General features: G+C 35.3%; 2 protein-coding genes across 2 annotated transcripts in view; one reads left to right on the forward strand and one right to left on the reverse strand.

Moving 5' to 3' along the window:
* The window catches only part of LOC142334652 (uncharacterized), a 153182-nt gene that overhangs the window by 24287 nt on the left and 116437 nt on the right, over window positions 1-12458 (reverse strand). The window contains exons 18-23 of the mRNA XM_075382861.1: window positions 9049-9297; window positions 8334-8509; window positions 4785-5048; window positions 1883-2051; window positions 730-786; window positions 421-555 (exon numbers count right to left, since the gene is read on the reverse strand). Coding sequence (XP_075238976.1) covers window positions 421-555; window positions 730-786; window positions 1883-2051; window positions 4785-5048; window positions 8334-8509; window positions 9049-9297 — 1050 coding nt within the window. The remainder of the gene's footprint in view (window positions 1-420; window positions 556-729; window positions 787-1882; window positions 2052-4784; window positions 5049-8333; window positions 8510-9048; window positions 9298-12458) is intronic.
* LOC142334654 (heterogeneous nuclear ribonucleoprotein K-like) overlaps window positions 1268-12458 on the forward strand; it is a 335604-nt gene continuing 324413 nt past the window's right edge. Inside the window, exon 1 of the mRNA XM_075382863.1 lies at window positions 1268-1277. The gene's annotated coding sequence lies outside the window, so the exon portion shown is untranslated. The remainder of the gene's footprint in view (window positions 1278-12458) is intronic.

The raw sequence follows: 12458 nt of genomic DNA on the forward strand, positions 1-12458 counted from the left end.
AATGATCTAATTGATCTATCTTTTTTTTAGTGTAGGTTATGCGAGGATCTCTTGGTCTATTTTAAAAGATACAAAAGTTTGTTAGTCTTGAGTTACCATAATATAGGAGTACGTTCAATTGGGTTCAGGGTGCAGAGTTTGATTTGTTCTTAACTATTGTACATTTCAGAACTGTGTATATTTTTCTTCCCATTTTGGCATAATTTTAAGTCACCGTGCAAAGCAGTTACATCAACTTCATATCGAAATGTAATCAATCGCTTTGCAGGATTAGCAAGCAATCTTAAACTTTGCTCTTTTTTGCTGCCTACGTCGAGCCCAGCTTCGGATAGGTAAGAATTCATTCACTTTTCTTTTATGGACTATAGGTTTAAACGGGTTGCAAGAATTGATTGAGCAAATTTGAAAGAATATACTGACTGATGGTCTCGTCAGCTGGGGTACTCTTCATCTCAGAGTAGGTGATTGGGTGTAGGGTGGAACTGGCTCTGAATTGGCACTCGTGGAACTGGTCAGGGTCTTCCAGCTCAATCAGACGACCACTGCATGTTGACTCTTAAATATAATCAACTGACACTTCTTTTCCGCCTAATTTGTGATGGCTAAACTTTTTGTGGAGTGAATTTAGCTCTTATTATCAACAGGTAATAATAGTACTCTTAATTTTTAGTATCAGCGGTTTTAACCACATTAGGTAGACAATGTTGGCTTCTGGAATTGAGGACTTACCTAGTACTATGGACTGGAACTGGATAGTTTTCATCTTGTAACCATAGGGCAGTCCGTCTGAAACAGTCATCAATTACTTGAAAAAGTTTGTAACTGCAATTGCCAGATAAGCAACCAACGAACCAATCAAATAATTAGCTGATAATAAGCAGAGATTAAATTACTCTAGCTTTATACAATAAAATGTTGAAGTTCGAGACTTTGCCAGATTCTTGAAATGACTTTAGCAGAGTCAATTAATCTTTCTTGAAACAAAACGCAATTTGCAAGTTTGAACAGTTTTAAAATCTGGCATTCTAGAATCTGCACTGCACTGCAGAGACCTGCAGATTTTAGAAATTGCACGTATGTAATTCTATACTGAAATTTGTCTCTTGGTTGTTGAACCCAACTCGTATTAGCATAACGTGGATTGCAACATTTTTTGGAGAAAAACTCTACTAGAACGGCAGTTTGCATAAACGAAGCATCACATACACTTTTTCATTGTTTTTGGTTTTTCTAAAAGCATTTTATACCATATTTGCAACGGTTGTAGCTTATTAAATGACGTCACAACAGTTACAGTTATTTTCACAGAATATTGAGAAAACTCACAAAGGAAATGCTAACCCTAAAATAGGGTTTATAAAATCTAACCAAATTTCATTTAAGAATCTGAACTAGCTCACATATGTTGACAAACGGTAGTTATTGGACCAGATAAATTTTAGTTATTTATCGATGATCTGATGCAAGTCTATATATGAATTGCAAACTGCTATAAAATATTTAAATCCATTTAGTCATTCGTGCGTTTTAAACAGCTTGGAAATGGAAATAGTCTTAACTATGAAAAAAAATGCCAGGGCCTGTTAAAAAAAAATTGGTTCGACCAATAAGAGAATTAAACATTCGGCGGAGCATTTTTCTGCCAAAACTGGTAAAAGATGAGAAAAACTTGGCTCAACAACTTTTTGCTGAAAATCTTGGCTCAGAAAAAGTTTAAAGTGTGTGACCTCTGGGGGGGGGGGGGGGTCCTATGGTCCTCGCCAAAACCAACATACCTGCCCCTCCACTTATTATTCCAAAAAGTATCAAACAGGGCACAAAGATTAAGCTCGATTCGGTAAATTATTCGTTTCTTTAAGTGAACAGCTGCGAATAGTTGTACCTGTGAGTGGGTTGGGGGTGTCAGATGTATTTCGGGAGTGTTTGAAGAAAATGTAGTCGAGTGGGGTGGAGTGGTAATAAAGGCGGATGTCCTGGAAGTAACTGTGGCCATCCACCACTGTCAGTAGAATCCGCCACTCTACAAAATCTGTCAGCTTAAGTCGTGACATCTGAAGCAGAAAAAATAGTCGCAAAACGTTTATAAAAAAGATCACATCAGTTACCTTTAGATCATCAAGTATCTTTTCGTAGCAGCAGAAGCAAGAAAGGTTAATTTTTGGCGGACGCAAAATTACAGTTGCTCTGGGGTGGCAGAATGTCCAAAGTGCCATCGTTACCTCATAAGACGAAACAAACTGAGACATTGACCCGAAAAAGCACAGAAAATGGTAGTTATTGTTTTGAATTTTGTTTTACCATCTTCTGTGCATTTTTCGGGTTCATTGTGCTTATTTCAGCTTTCACTATTTCTTTAGAATGAATAACAACTGAACAGAGTCACAATTTTCACATCAACTTGAAAAAAAAACATAGCAGGACAAGTCCTGACGTACAATTCAAAGAATTTTCATTGACAAAACAAAAAGCTAGACCTAGAACAGACTATTAGTGAAATGGGAAAAAAATTTCTAAAAAATCAGATCAAAAAAAAGAAAATCAATGTCAAAATGCCGCATGTGGAACAAAAAACCACTAGCGAGAAATGGAAATTTGGTTGAAACAAAATACTAGGAATAGAATGAACTATGAATGGCTTGGGAAAACCATTTAGAAAAAAAGCCTATCCAAAAAATTGAAAAAACAGTAAAAATCAAAGTGAAATTGCCGCATGTGAACAAAAAACCAGTAGCGAGAAAGCAAACTTTCCCGCTCTACTTTCTCACTCTACTTTAAATTTAGAGCAAAAAAATTTCACGCCGCAAAACCACTCGCTTTTCGGCTCCACTTCCTGTTTCGGCGAGACCAAAATCACTATTCCAACTTGACTTCAAAAATCATGAAAATGTGTGAAAAAGACAGCGCCCCAATGCAATTCAAATTCTTTGAATTGTAATAAATCAACACTAGTGAAAATTTCATGAGGAGAAAAAAAGTGAATTGGTCATATAAACCCCTGTTGAAATTACAAAGCTTTTGAACTTGGAAAAAAGATTTATGGAGAGCGTTGAATATAATTCAAAAACCAAATGGAAAAAAACCATACAATATGGAGCAAAATATGACGCCATAAACGCCATTTAGAAAGCAGAGTTATAGGATTTAGCGAAAAAGTTTTAAAGGATTTAGCTATGACTTTTTCAATTTGATCCGATGGCACTAAATATAATCAAGGAAGATGACTGATTTGAAAACAAAATAAGCACTTGTCATGAATATAAGTCCCAAGAAAAAAGTCAGGAACCCAACTTCTAACAATTTTACTGTACCGTTCTTCTTTGATATTAGCAAAACATATGAAGCAAAAATAAGCGCGAAACGGAACAAAATCGGACATGAGAGAAGCTCAATTTCATTCGAAATACAACAATACTTAAAGAAACCAGTCAAAACTTTATATGATGATCAAACACACACTTTTCATCTTCAGTTACGACAGTTTCGCGAAAACTAGCGACAAAAAGCAAAAAATATGGACAAAGAAATCGCCTGTAAAACTTAGAAAGTTAGTTTTCCGAAAGTTAAAATGCGAAGTTGATTTTCAATAACGCAATCCTAAAATGTGTAAACTATTAATAGTTTTCAGTTACTAAGAAACGATTGCATCTTTTTCATTGTAGTTAGCGACAGTGCGACAAAATCACAACAAAACAGGTCAATAACTCTAAAGAAAGGAAACATTTGAAAAAAAAAATTAAAAATTATTTAGATTAAATCACATTGAAAACTGGTTGGAGCCTTTTAACTCTGTGAATAGGAAAAAGACAAAAAACAACTAAGGACAAAACGAGTCCAAAAGAAAAGACAATAAACGAGGCAAAGTTCAAAATTATTTAATTTGTTGAAGGCAAAAGTGATAATACCGCAAATAGAACAAAAAAAGTAGGCAAAAGTAGAAACAAGTAGAACTAAAATACATGGTGATAAAGCCAAAGAAACAGAAATTATCAACCAAAGATAAATCAAAACTCATCTATGTTTTCCTGGCAAGCTCTCTCGTTTCTTTCACAAAGAAAGCAAAAGAACAACAACAAATAAATGCAAAACTCACAAAATTACGGAAAATTAAAAAAAAGAATTAAAACAATAAAGCAGAACATCATTGAGCAAAAACATTTTAAACGTCCGTTCACGTTCATTTAAAAAACACAGTAGTCCTCTAATTGATAAACTTGGGTTATCAATTTTCAAAAAGAACAAAAGATACAGGCAGAAAAAGAAAACATTTTTCAAGTCTTTTTAGTCGAAACCGTTCAGAAAATTCAGTATACATGTTAACACCAGCCCTTTTAAACTCGTAAATAAACCGTCTTTAGGGAAAATAAGCGGCAAGAAAACAAAAATTACCCAACGAGTAAAAGCAAAATATGTGGACGTTAAGAAGTTGAAAAAATAAAAAGTTCCTGAAAGATTGCTCACAAATATAATATACTTTTCTGCAATTAATAAATTTGCAACCTGGATATCGGGTCAGGCGGTTTTTAGCAAAACAAAGTTTGTGCACATAAACGCACACAAACACAGACACACGGTTCTAGAATCGGAGACTCAAATAATAGTACAAATAGCTTAGCATCAATTGCATACCCAGTAAAAAAAAACACTTGGACGCTTGATCGTATTCAGTAATTACATGCTAATAATCGAATAACTCATATCTTCTGAGCAACTCATGCACTATCATTTGTTGAATTCTTTACGGGCTTTTGGCGATGCTTGTTTGCATAACATAGAAAGACACTTACTGTGAACTGCATAACGTGAGGATTGTTGTTGTCCAGATCTGGTCGCTGACTGGTGTACGTTGTCGAGTGGTACTCCTCAAACCGGAAAAAGTCCGGCACGAATTGCGTAATTTGCAGGTCAATCGCCTCCGCTGTCGAATTGCATTCTGCCCAAATGGCAAACACATACCACACCGAGTCACCTTGTTCATACTCTCTGGGCAGAGTGTTCAACACTGTTACATTCATCTTCAGAATGGGCAGCCGGCCAGGATCATAGATTGCCTACAAACCATACAAAGCGGCAACAATACCCAGGTTGAGTTCAAGACTAAAATCACCTCTGATCAGACCGTCCCAGAAAATGGTGATATCTGATCAGACAATCGTGCATTCAAAAATGAAGTGCATTTTATTGAAGTGCGCTCAAAGCCACCTCCGATCACAAAATTCCAGACTGAAACAACCTCTGATCAGACAAGTTCCAGGTCATTTTCAAAACTTCTGTGCGCTCGAAATCTTTTCCAGACAATAGCGCAGGATGAACAGCTTAAAACGCAGTTAATATTGTAATGTTGTTGGACTTTACCTAGTAAAAAAGCCCCGCCACACCGCTACGTGCAGTGGGGTGAGGTAAAAGTTTTTTTGCTCACTATACAGGCGGAAAATAGATCCTGTAAATGGCGCGCTAGACACCAATGCGAAATACCTCTGTAGCTATACCCGTCTCATTTCAGCATAAAACTCTTTCATTTATCATCGACAACTTATAAGACGTTCATGGAAAATCATGAAGTATTTTTTGATGGAGCTTCTTGCAATGAAACTTTGCACCTAGTTTGTGTTAAGCTTTGGATATATTTTGATAGAAAGAGTTTAGTCAGCTGATTGGAAAGCAAAATTTTACGAAGCAAGTTGAAACAGCATTGACAGGAACAGTAATCAATCTGCAGTGTTATGAATAACCTATGCAAAAGACACTGTAATTCCGAAAATTTGTTCTTAACTGTGCTAAATTTGTGTCGTCTGCATAAACGTCATGTCATCTAGACCCCATTGTTTGTTTGTTGTTAAAGCGAGATCTAATGATTCAAACTTAAATTGATATTTTTGCAAGATATTTAACTTTTTTGAACCCTATTGAAAGAAACTTGTTAGAGGCTTTAATCACGGAATCATCGTAAGGTTTACAAAATAGACGTTTTGCTTAACTGATTCCTTATTCCAGAGGAGTAATTAGGACCAATTTGGATTGTTTTTCAGTCATACACGCTTGTGCATATCAAGTTGTCCAAAGTCAATTAAAACGGTTGTTTTTGGAGGATGATAGCGTACTGGTTGATCAATTATGAAATTTAGGCCGTATTGAGGATCATCGAAAATGTTTTTGGCATGATTGCAAAACTTAATTTTACTCCAATTTATCTGGTAATATTAAAAAAAAAGAAAATCTTATTTCAGATAATAATAGAAGAACAAAAGAAGATTTCATCCAAGTAATTGACGACATTTTAAGCTTAAGAAAACCACTTTCCTTTCAGTTCAAAGGACTGGTACATGTCTTTAAATTACAAACTTTTTCTTTTGAAAGATTGTATACACTCGTTTGTCGCGTCTTTTCAGAATAAAATGACAAAGATTAATTTTCAAAATACGCAGCAGTTCATTAAGAAAACAAGTTTATCTTTGGTGTAGTTTTATCGCAAACCTTTCCTTCTATTTTGAGAAATGTTTATCCTCTTCTCTAAATAGCCTTAATAGTTCCCACCCCCTTGAGGGGGGAGGAAGTATATACTCAAATGGGTTTTTTCGGTTCAGACATTTTTGACCAATCAATATATTTATTGTAGAGAGTTGTGAGTGGTATCATTAAAAGGCCCGTCCATCGAAAAAATAAGGAATTCAAAATATTTTTTGAATTTCGTTTTCTAGAGCAGGTTGTCGTTGTTTAAATTTTTGTGAAGTTTAGACCGATTTGCGTTATTTTTATTCACATTTGCCAGATGTTTGCCTAAATTTTAATTGTTGACAAAAGTATTGGTGATTTTTTTTTGAAGACAAAAAAATTATTGAATATTTTAATATCATTATTTTTGGCAAAAATTTTGTTAAATATTTCGAAGTTCAGTCTTCTCATCAAAAAATGCCCGAAATAAGCTTCTTTAGTCCAATTTGATTAAATTTGCGGATAGTTTACACCCAAAAACAGGTAACACAATCTATGTAATCTACAAAAGGAGCTATTCTTACTTCCATTTCCATTGAGAGTAGTTTCCATTTTGGATGACTTCGAAATAATTGTTTTAAAAATTATAAAAATTATCGACGCATTTGTGTTCTATTTGTCTAATTATTACCTAGTCTCGTTAAATAAAGGTCATTTATCATATTACTGGTGCCAGAGGAATGTGCAAGTGTGCAAAATTTAATCTTTTAAAGAATTCATTATGAATTTACTGGCTTCGACAAAGGTTTTTCTCAAAAAAAGTAAACCAATTTTTGTTATTTGTCTAAATTTGACGTTCTTTTTTTAGACATAAGACATATTCTGATACATGTTTCTTGCGTTTCCAGCGGACGAATACAAGAATTCTGTCAACTATTTTTTTTTGTAGCTAATGGCTTTCATGACTTTGAAATTAATTGCTTTCGAGAAAAAAACATTTTTATTTAATTTTCCCTTTTTTTTCGCTGTTTTTTGTATACTTGTTGCCTTTTCTCATTAATGAGAGGTCATATACCACATTGTTAGCGTTCGAGGAAGGCTCAAATCAATAATTTGAAGGAAAATTACGGCTTCGACAGAGTGTTTGGCAAATTTGATTTGAAATTTTTTATGTTGTCTCTATTTGTTGCTCTTTTTGTAACAGCATAAAAAATTGAATAATGACAGGTCTTAATGACCTCCTATAGAAACGTATGTAATCATAATGATTTTGGATGTTTTCAGTTGCTATCTAATGGTTTTCATAGCTTTGAAAATAATTGTTGTTATAATTATAAGCTAATTTTTTTTAATATGCTGTTTCTTTGTTTTTTTGTCTAATTCTCTTCGAGCTTTATTATGGAGTGCTCCCATATATTTTCCAATGAAGTACAAGCGATTTTGTTTAGTTTCAGTTTCATCTGACGCTATTTTGACCTTGTTAAAAAGTTTTTTTTTTAAAAAAATGAACAGAAAACTTTGGATCTAATTAATGTTTGTTGTTATTGTTGTTTGATTCTGTCGTTCGTCTTGACTTGCTTTCCGAATAATGGCTGATTTCATCAATCTATTGCGGCATTTTTTTCCACTGAGTTATTTACGTTGGAGGCGGTCTTTTTGTTCATACACACTTTTTTTCAAAAAATACTTGAATTTTTTGGGGTTTTCTATCTGTTCCTCATTTGGTAGACATTTATGCCAAAAATGCGGATGCGCGGGTTCGGAACTTTATGTGCTAACGTACATTTCAGAGCCTCCTTGTTGTTTAATGCATTACTTACTGAAATCAGAAAGGCCTTCGTAACTTTGATTTCTTAAACCCTATAAAGATGTATAATTATTATGAGCATTTTATTATATTATACCTGATATGTGTAAACTCCGTTAGCCAGGGTTACAGTTTCAGCAGTGATGGCCCACTGGACATGAACTGTGTCATTGAAGTCCACCTCTATCTCGTCTTGGGCCATCAAGGTGACCCGCAAGGTTAACCTGTTCTCCTCATTAGTCTCATTGGCCAAACCAAGTCTCTCCGCAATATCTATAGAGCAAATGACACTACAAAAGCAACTATTAGTATAGAAAAAATCTGAGCACAATTTTAAATGACGACATGACCAAAATTTTGTTCAATAACATTCCACAATTTTTACGCTAATTGAAAAAATCCACAAAACTTGTTCATATGACCGAGCAAATGAAAGTATTATAGCTTAAATTCAGCTCGAAGCAAGCATCACTCAATCCTCAAAATTGGCATCTAAATTCTCTTCAGATTATATTAAAGTTTAATCTGGCTAACAGGGTGTAAATTGATGTAAGATTAGGTAGCAGTGGAGGATGGAGGGAGTAATTTTTCGGTTTCAACCCCCCCCCCCCCCCCCCTCCTAAAAAAATAATCCTCAATTATGTGACAAAAATCCAAAAATCCAGGGCACACTGAATTGGCGTCATCGGCGGTAAGGGATTGGGGATAACATATTTTAGATTCATGGCTGAGTATAAAATTTTCTTTAGCAAAAATTGAAATATTTATAAAGCTGGTGCTAAATTGAGTGAATATTATAAGTAGCAATTAACCTAGCTTAGTTATGCGTCCAAGATGAAGTGTCATTCTGTTCTCCTGCTCGTGGTTTTCGTTCAGGTCATTTTCAATGAAAATCTCTGAGAGCTGGGAGTCGAGCAGGTCATAATGGAGACTGGAGTCCAGGTTCGATCCCCAACTGACGACCTCTACTCGGCGAAGGATGAACTTGGCTCCTCCCGAAGACACGTTGGCACTCTCCACAGTGAAGTACGTGTCAAAATTGTATCCCCGAAGGAAGTCAACTATAACACTAGGCTATGTCAATTTAGAATAATGGCGACCAAAAATGTTTGAATTGAATTCAGAATAGCATAAATGTGAAACGGACAACTAAACTACCGTTGTCGATGAAGTTTAGGCAAAAACACAGAGGATCTTTTCCGTTTTCCGTTCTTGCACCCCACCACCCCCCCCCCCCCCCCCCAGTACGTCATGCTCCTCACAGTTAGAATGCACGCGCTATTATATGACAAAGCATTAAATAAAAATATGGCCCGCGTTGGGGGGGGGGGGGGGGGGGGGGGTTGGGTGCAAATCATATGCAGCCAGTAATTGGGGGAGGGGGCATAAAAGGTAAAGAATAGATTAAAAAACGGTTGATTCAATTCCACCCGGGTCATCTTTTTCTTGCCAAGAACAAGTAACACTGGACAACAATAGGAGGACTTGCTAAGTACATGAATCTCAAAATTCTTATTAGGGATGCAAATTGATACCAAGGATAAAAGGACATTAGATGGGCTGCAAAGGGGAGGAATGTCTACAAAATCCCTCCACCGCAGCCCAACGTATATGATGCCTGCGAGATAGCTAAAAAAGATCACATCCAGTGAAATGAAAATTAATCTGTCGAGCGCCCTTTTGTTTTAACTAAATGTTTTAGTTTTTATAAAAAATTTTGTTGTCTTTGTATATATACTTTTGCTCATATTGAAGTTATGCCACATTATCACAGAAACGAGAATTCTCTTTCTTTAGCGTTTGAAAGAGAGCCGATTGATCAAATTTGAAAGTGAGTGAATAGTTTATTATGCTAATATTATATATGGGTGCTAATATTGGGCACTTGGAGTTTTTCCTGGACTGAATTTTTAGATCTTGTCCTATTTAAAAATCTTATTGATGACTTACTGTAAGACTTATTTTGATCTGTGACAGTACTCATTTGTTCTCTATTGAGGTACACGTGAACACTTTCAAGGTCTTTAGTTGATTGCTAACGGTTTAATTTACATTTATACTGCAATTTTTCGAAAATATTTGTGCCCAGTTTTAAATATTTGTGTTGTCAAATTATCAACATAATAGCAGATCCCATTGGTCCAAACAAACTTATTTAAAGTTCTGAGTGCATAGTTAATGTTTTTAAAGTCTTCAAACAGTTTTCTCACCTTATATTTTATTTTTTTCTTTTTTTCTTGTATCTGTTGTTCTTATTATTGGCGTAAGATTTATTCTGATTAACTAATCTAATCAGTTTCTATTAATTTTAACTTTGTCTAATTGATATTTATAAGAGACTCAAGAGAACATTTTCAATCTTTTCACTTAAAAACTGATGAATTCTTTTACTTTTGTTTTGTGGTCCTTAAGAAAATAGTTGTGACTATATCGAGTATTTTTGAGATGAAATTATTGTATATGTAGAGTTGAAATTATTGGCGAAGGCAAAGTAAGCCGATAGGCAAGCAAGCCGACAGAAAAGCAAGCCGAAAGTTATGTAATAGTTATGTAATCTATCAGAAATAATACATTGTCAGCCGTTACAATCAATACTGCGCGTAGTATTATAGTGCATAATGTATTCCAATGCACCAAAGAAACAAAAATGCGTCAATTTTTAGACATCTAGTGGGTACGGGCCTCAGCAGACCGCTGTCCATTGCCATGCCTCTCATCCGCTGTGGGATGCAATCCGGAAATCCCACCGGCCGCCAGGGGCAACTTAAATTACGGGTATCCGAAAATTTTTCGGCTTACTTGACCTCATTTTCAAAATTCGGCTTGTTTGCCTATCGGCTTGCTTGACCGCCACCGAAATTATTGTATAAACATAAATTGTCCACAAGTCTTATTAAAAGAAGTTCGAAGTTGAATTTGTCAAAACACACAAAAAATATATTTTTTAAAAACATTTTCTGGTTCAACCGCAGATTACTAACCAAAGATGCAATAATCATCGATCGCAAATGATCGCAAATTTTTTGTACAATAATAATAATATATTCGTTCTCAAACTGATACCAAATGACAGAATAAACAAACAATAAACATACATTTTTTGTACGATGTGAAGTTAACAACTTCAAAACAAATATCTTTTATGCATCTAAGGTAAAATTGTTATTGGTTTGCATATCACTAGGCAAATGACGGGTAGAAATAATTTTGCGGTTGTAGTTTCTTGCTCAGCTAATAATGATCCAAACTCTAGTTTCCAAGGCTGCCCACAGAGATCTTTGTGGGATTTTTCTGAGAGCTCATTGTCACATTTTTCTGAAAACTTTGTCACTAATATTGCCAGTTTGAGCTTCCAATTGGATCTGTTGTCAAAGAAGTATTTTTTAGACAGTTAGGTTCGAATGAAGGCTCAGTGCACCTCGTCAAATCGGCTCGGTGTTTACCTATAATGCCTTATGTACGGTATCATCAGATAACCTTACTGCACCATGAATCAGCGAACCACCAACGCGCGCCAACGCTCTAGCCCCCCCCCGCCTACGGCATTGCGCAGCTCTTCCGGAAATTACTCCCAATTTCATCAAAAAAAGTTTGAATAGCAGAAATTATCAAGCAGACATTATCAAGCAGGACACCATTCTGAGTCAAGTCTGCACGAAACATTACATCGTGTGAAGGATTTTTCACAAAATGTATAGAAGCTACTGAAACTACTTAGCCTCATAAACCTTCACTTAGCAGTCTATCATTCAGGTGCTTTTCTGGTGATAAGGTTTCTGGTGTCTTTTATAATTGTGCCCCCCAGCATGTGGTTTATGTTATGTTCCCCCCAGTTACAGTGCAGGTGCTATTACAAATCATTATGTAAAAATATGGCACGTGTTTCTGTTCGTCTGCTCCTTGAACTTTCTGTTTGGGACTTTTGGTCCATTAGACTCTTTTGTGAGTATTTCTTCAAATTTGTGTTGCATGAACTTCCATTTTTATGTTAATCCAAAGGCATCGTGTGTCCTTTACGCAATCCTTCAGCTAGTTATTTCGTTCATTGGATCTGTCAGCCTTAACAATTTTCAACTTACTATATAATTAAGTACATGTATTTTCTTCTGTTGGATTTTCAGTTCATTCATTATTAGTTTAATTTAAAATTATATCGTGAATTAAACTTATGGCTTTTATGAGAACTCAAGAGAGCGCACACTGCCTTTCTTGTCTCATTTTA

Source organism: Convolutriloba macropyga, chromosome 2 (genome assembly GCF_964194025.1).
Source record: "Convolutriloba macropyga chromosome 2, txConMacr16.3, whole genome shotgun sequence".
Classification (NCBI taxonomy): domain Eukaryota; kingdom Metazoa; phylum Xenacoelomorpha; order Acoela; family Convolutidae; genus Convolutriloba; species Convolutriloba macropyga.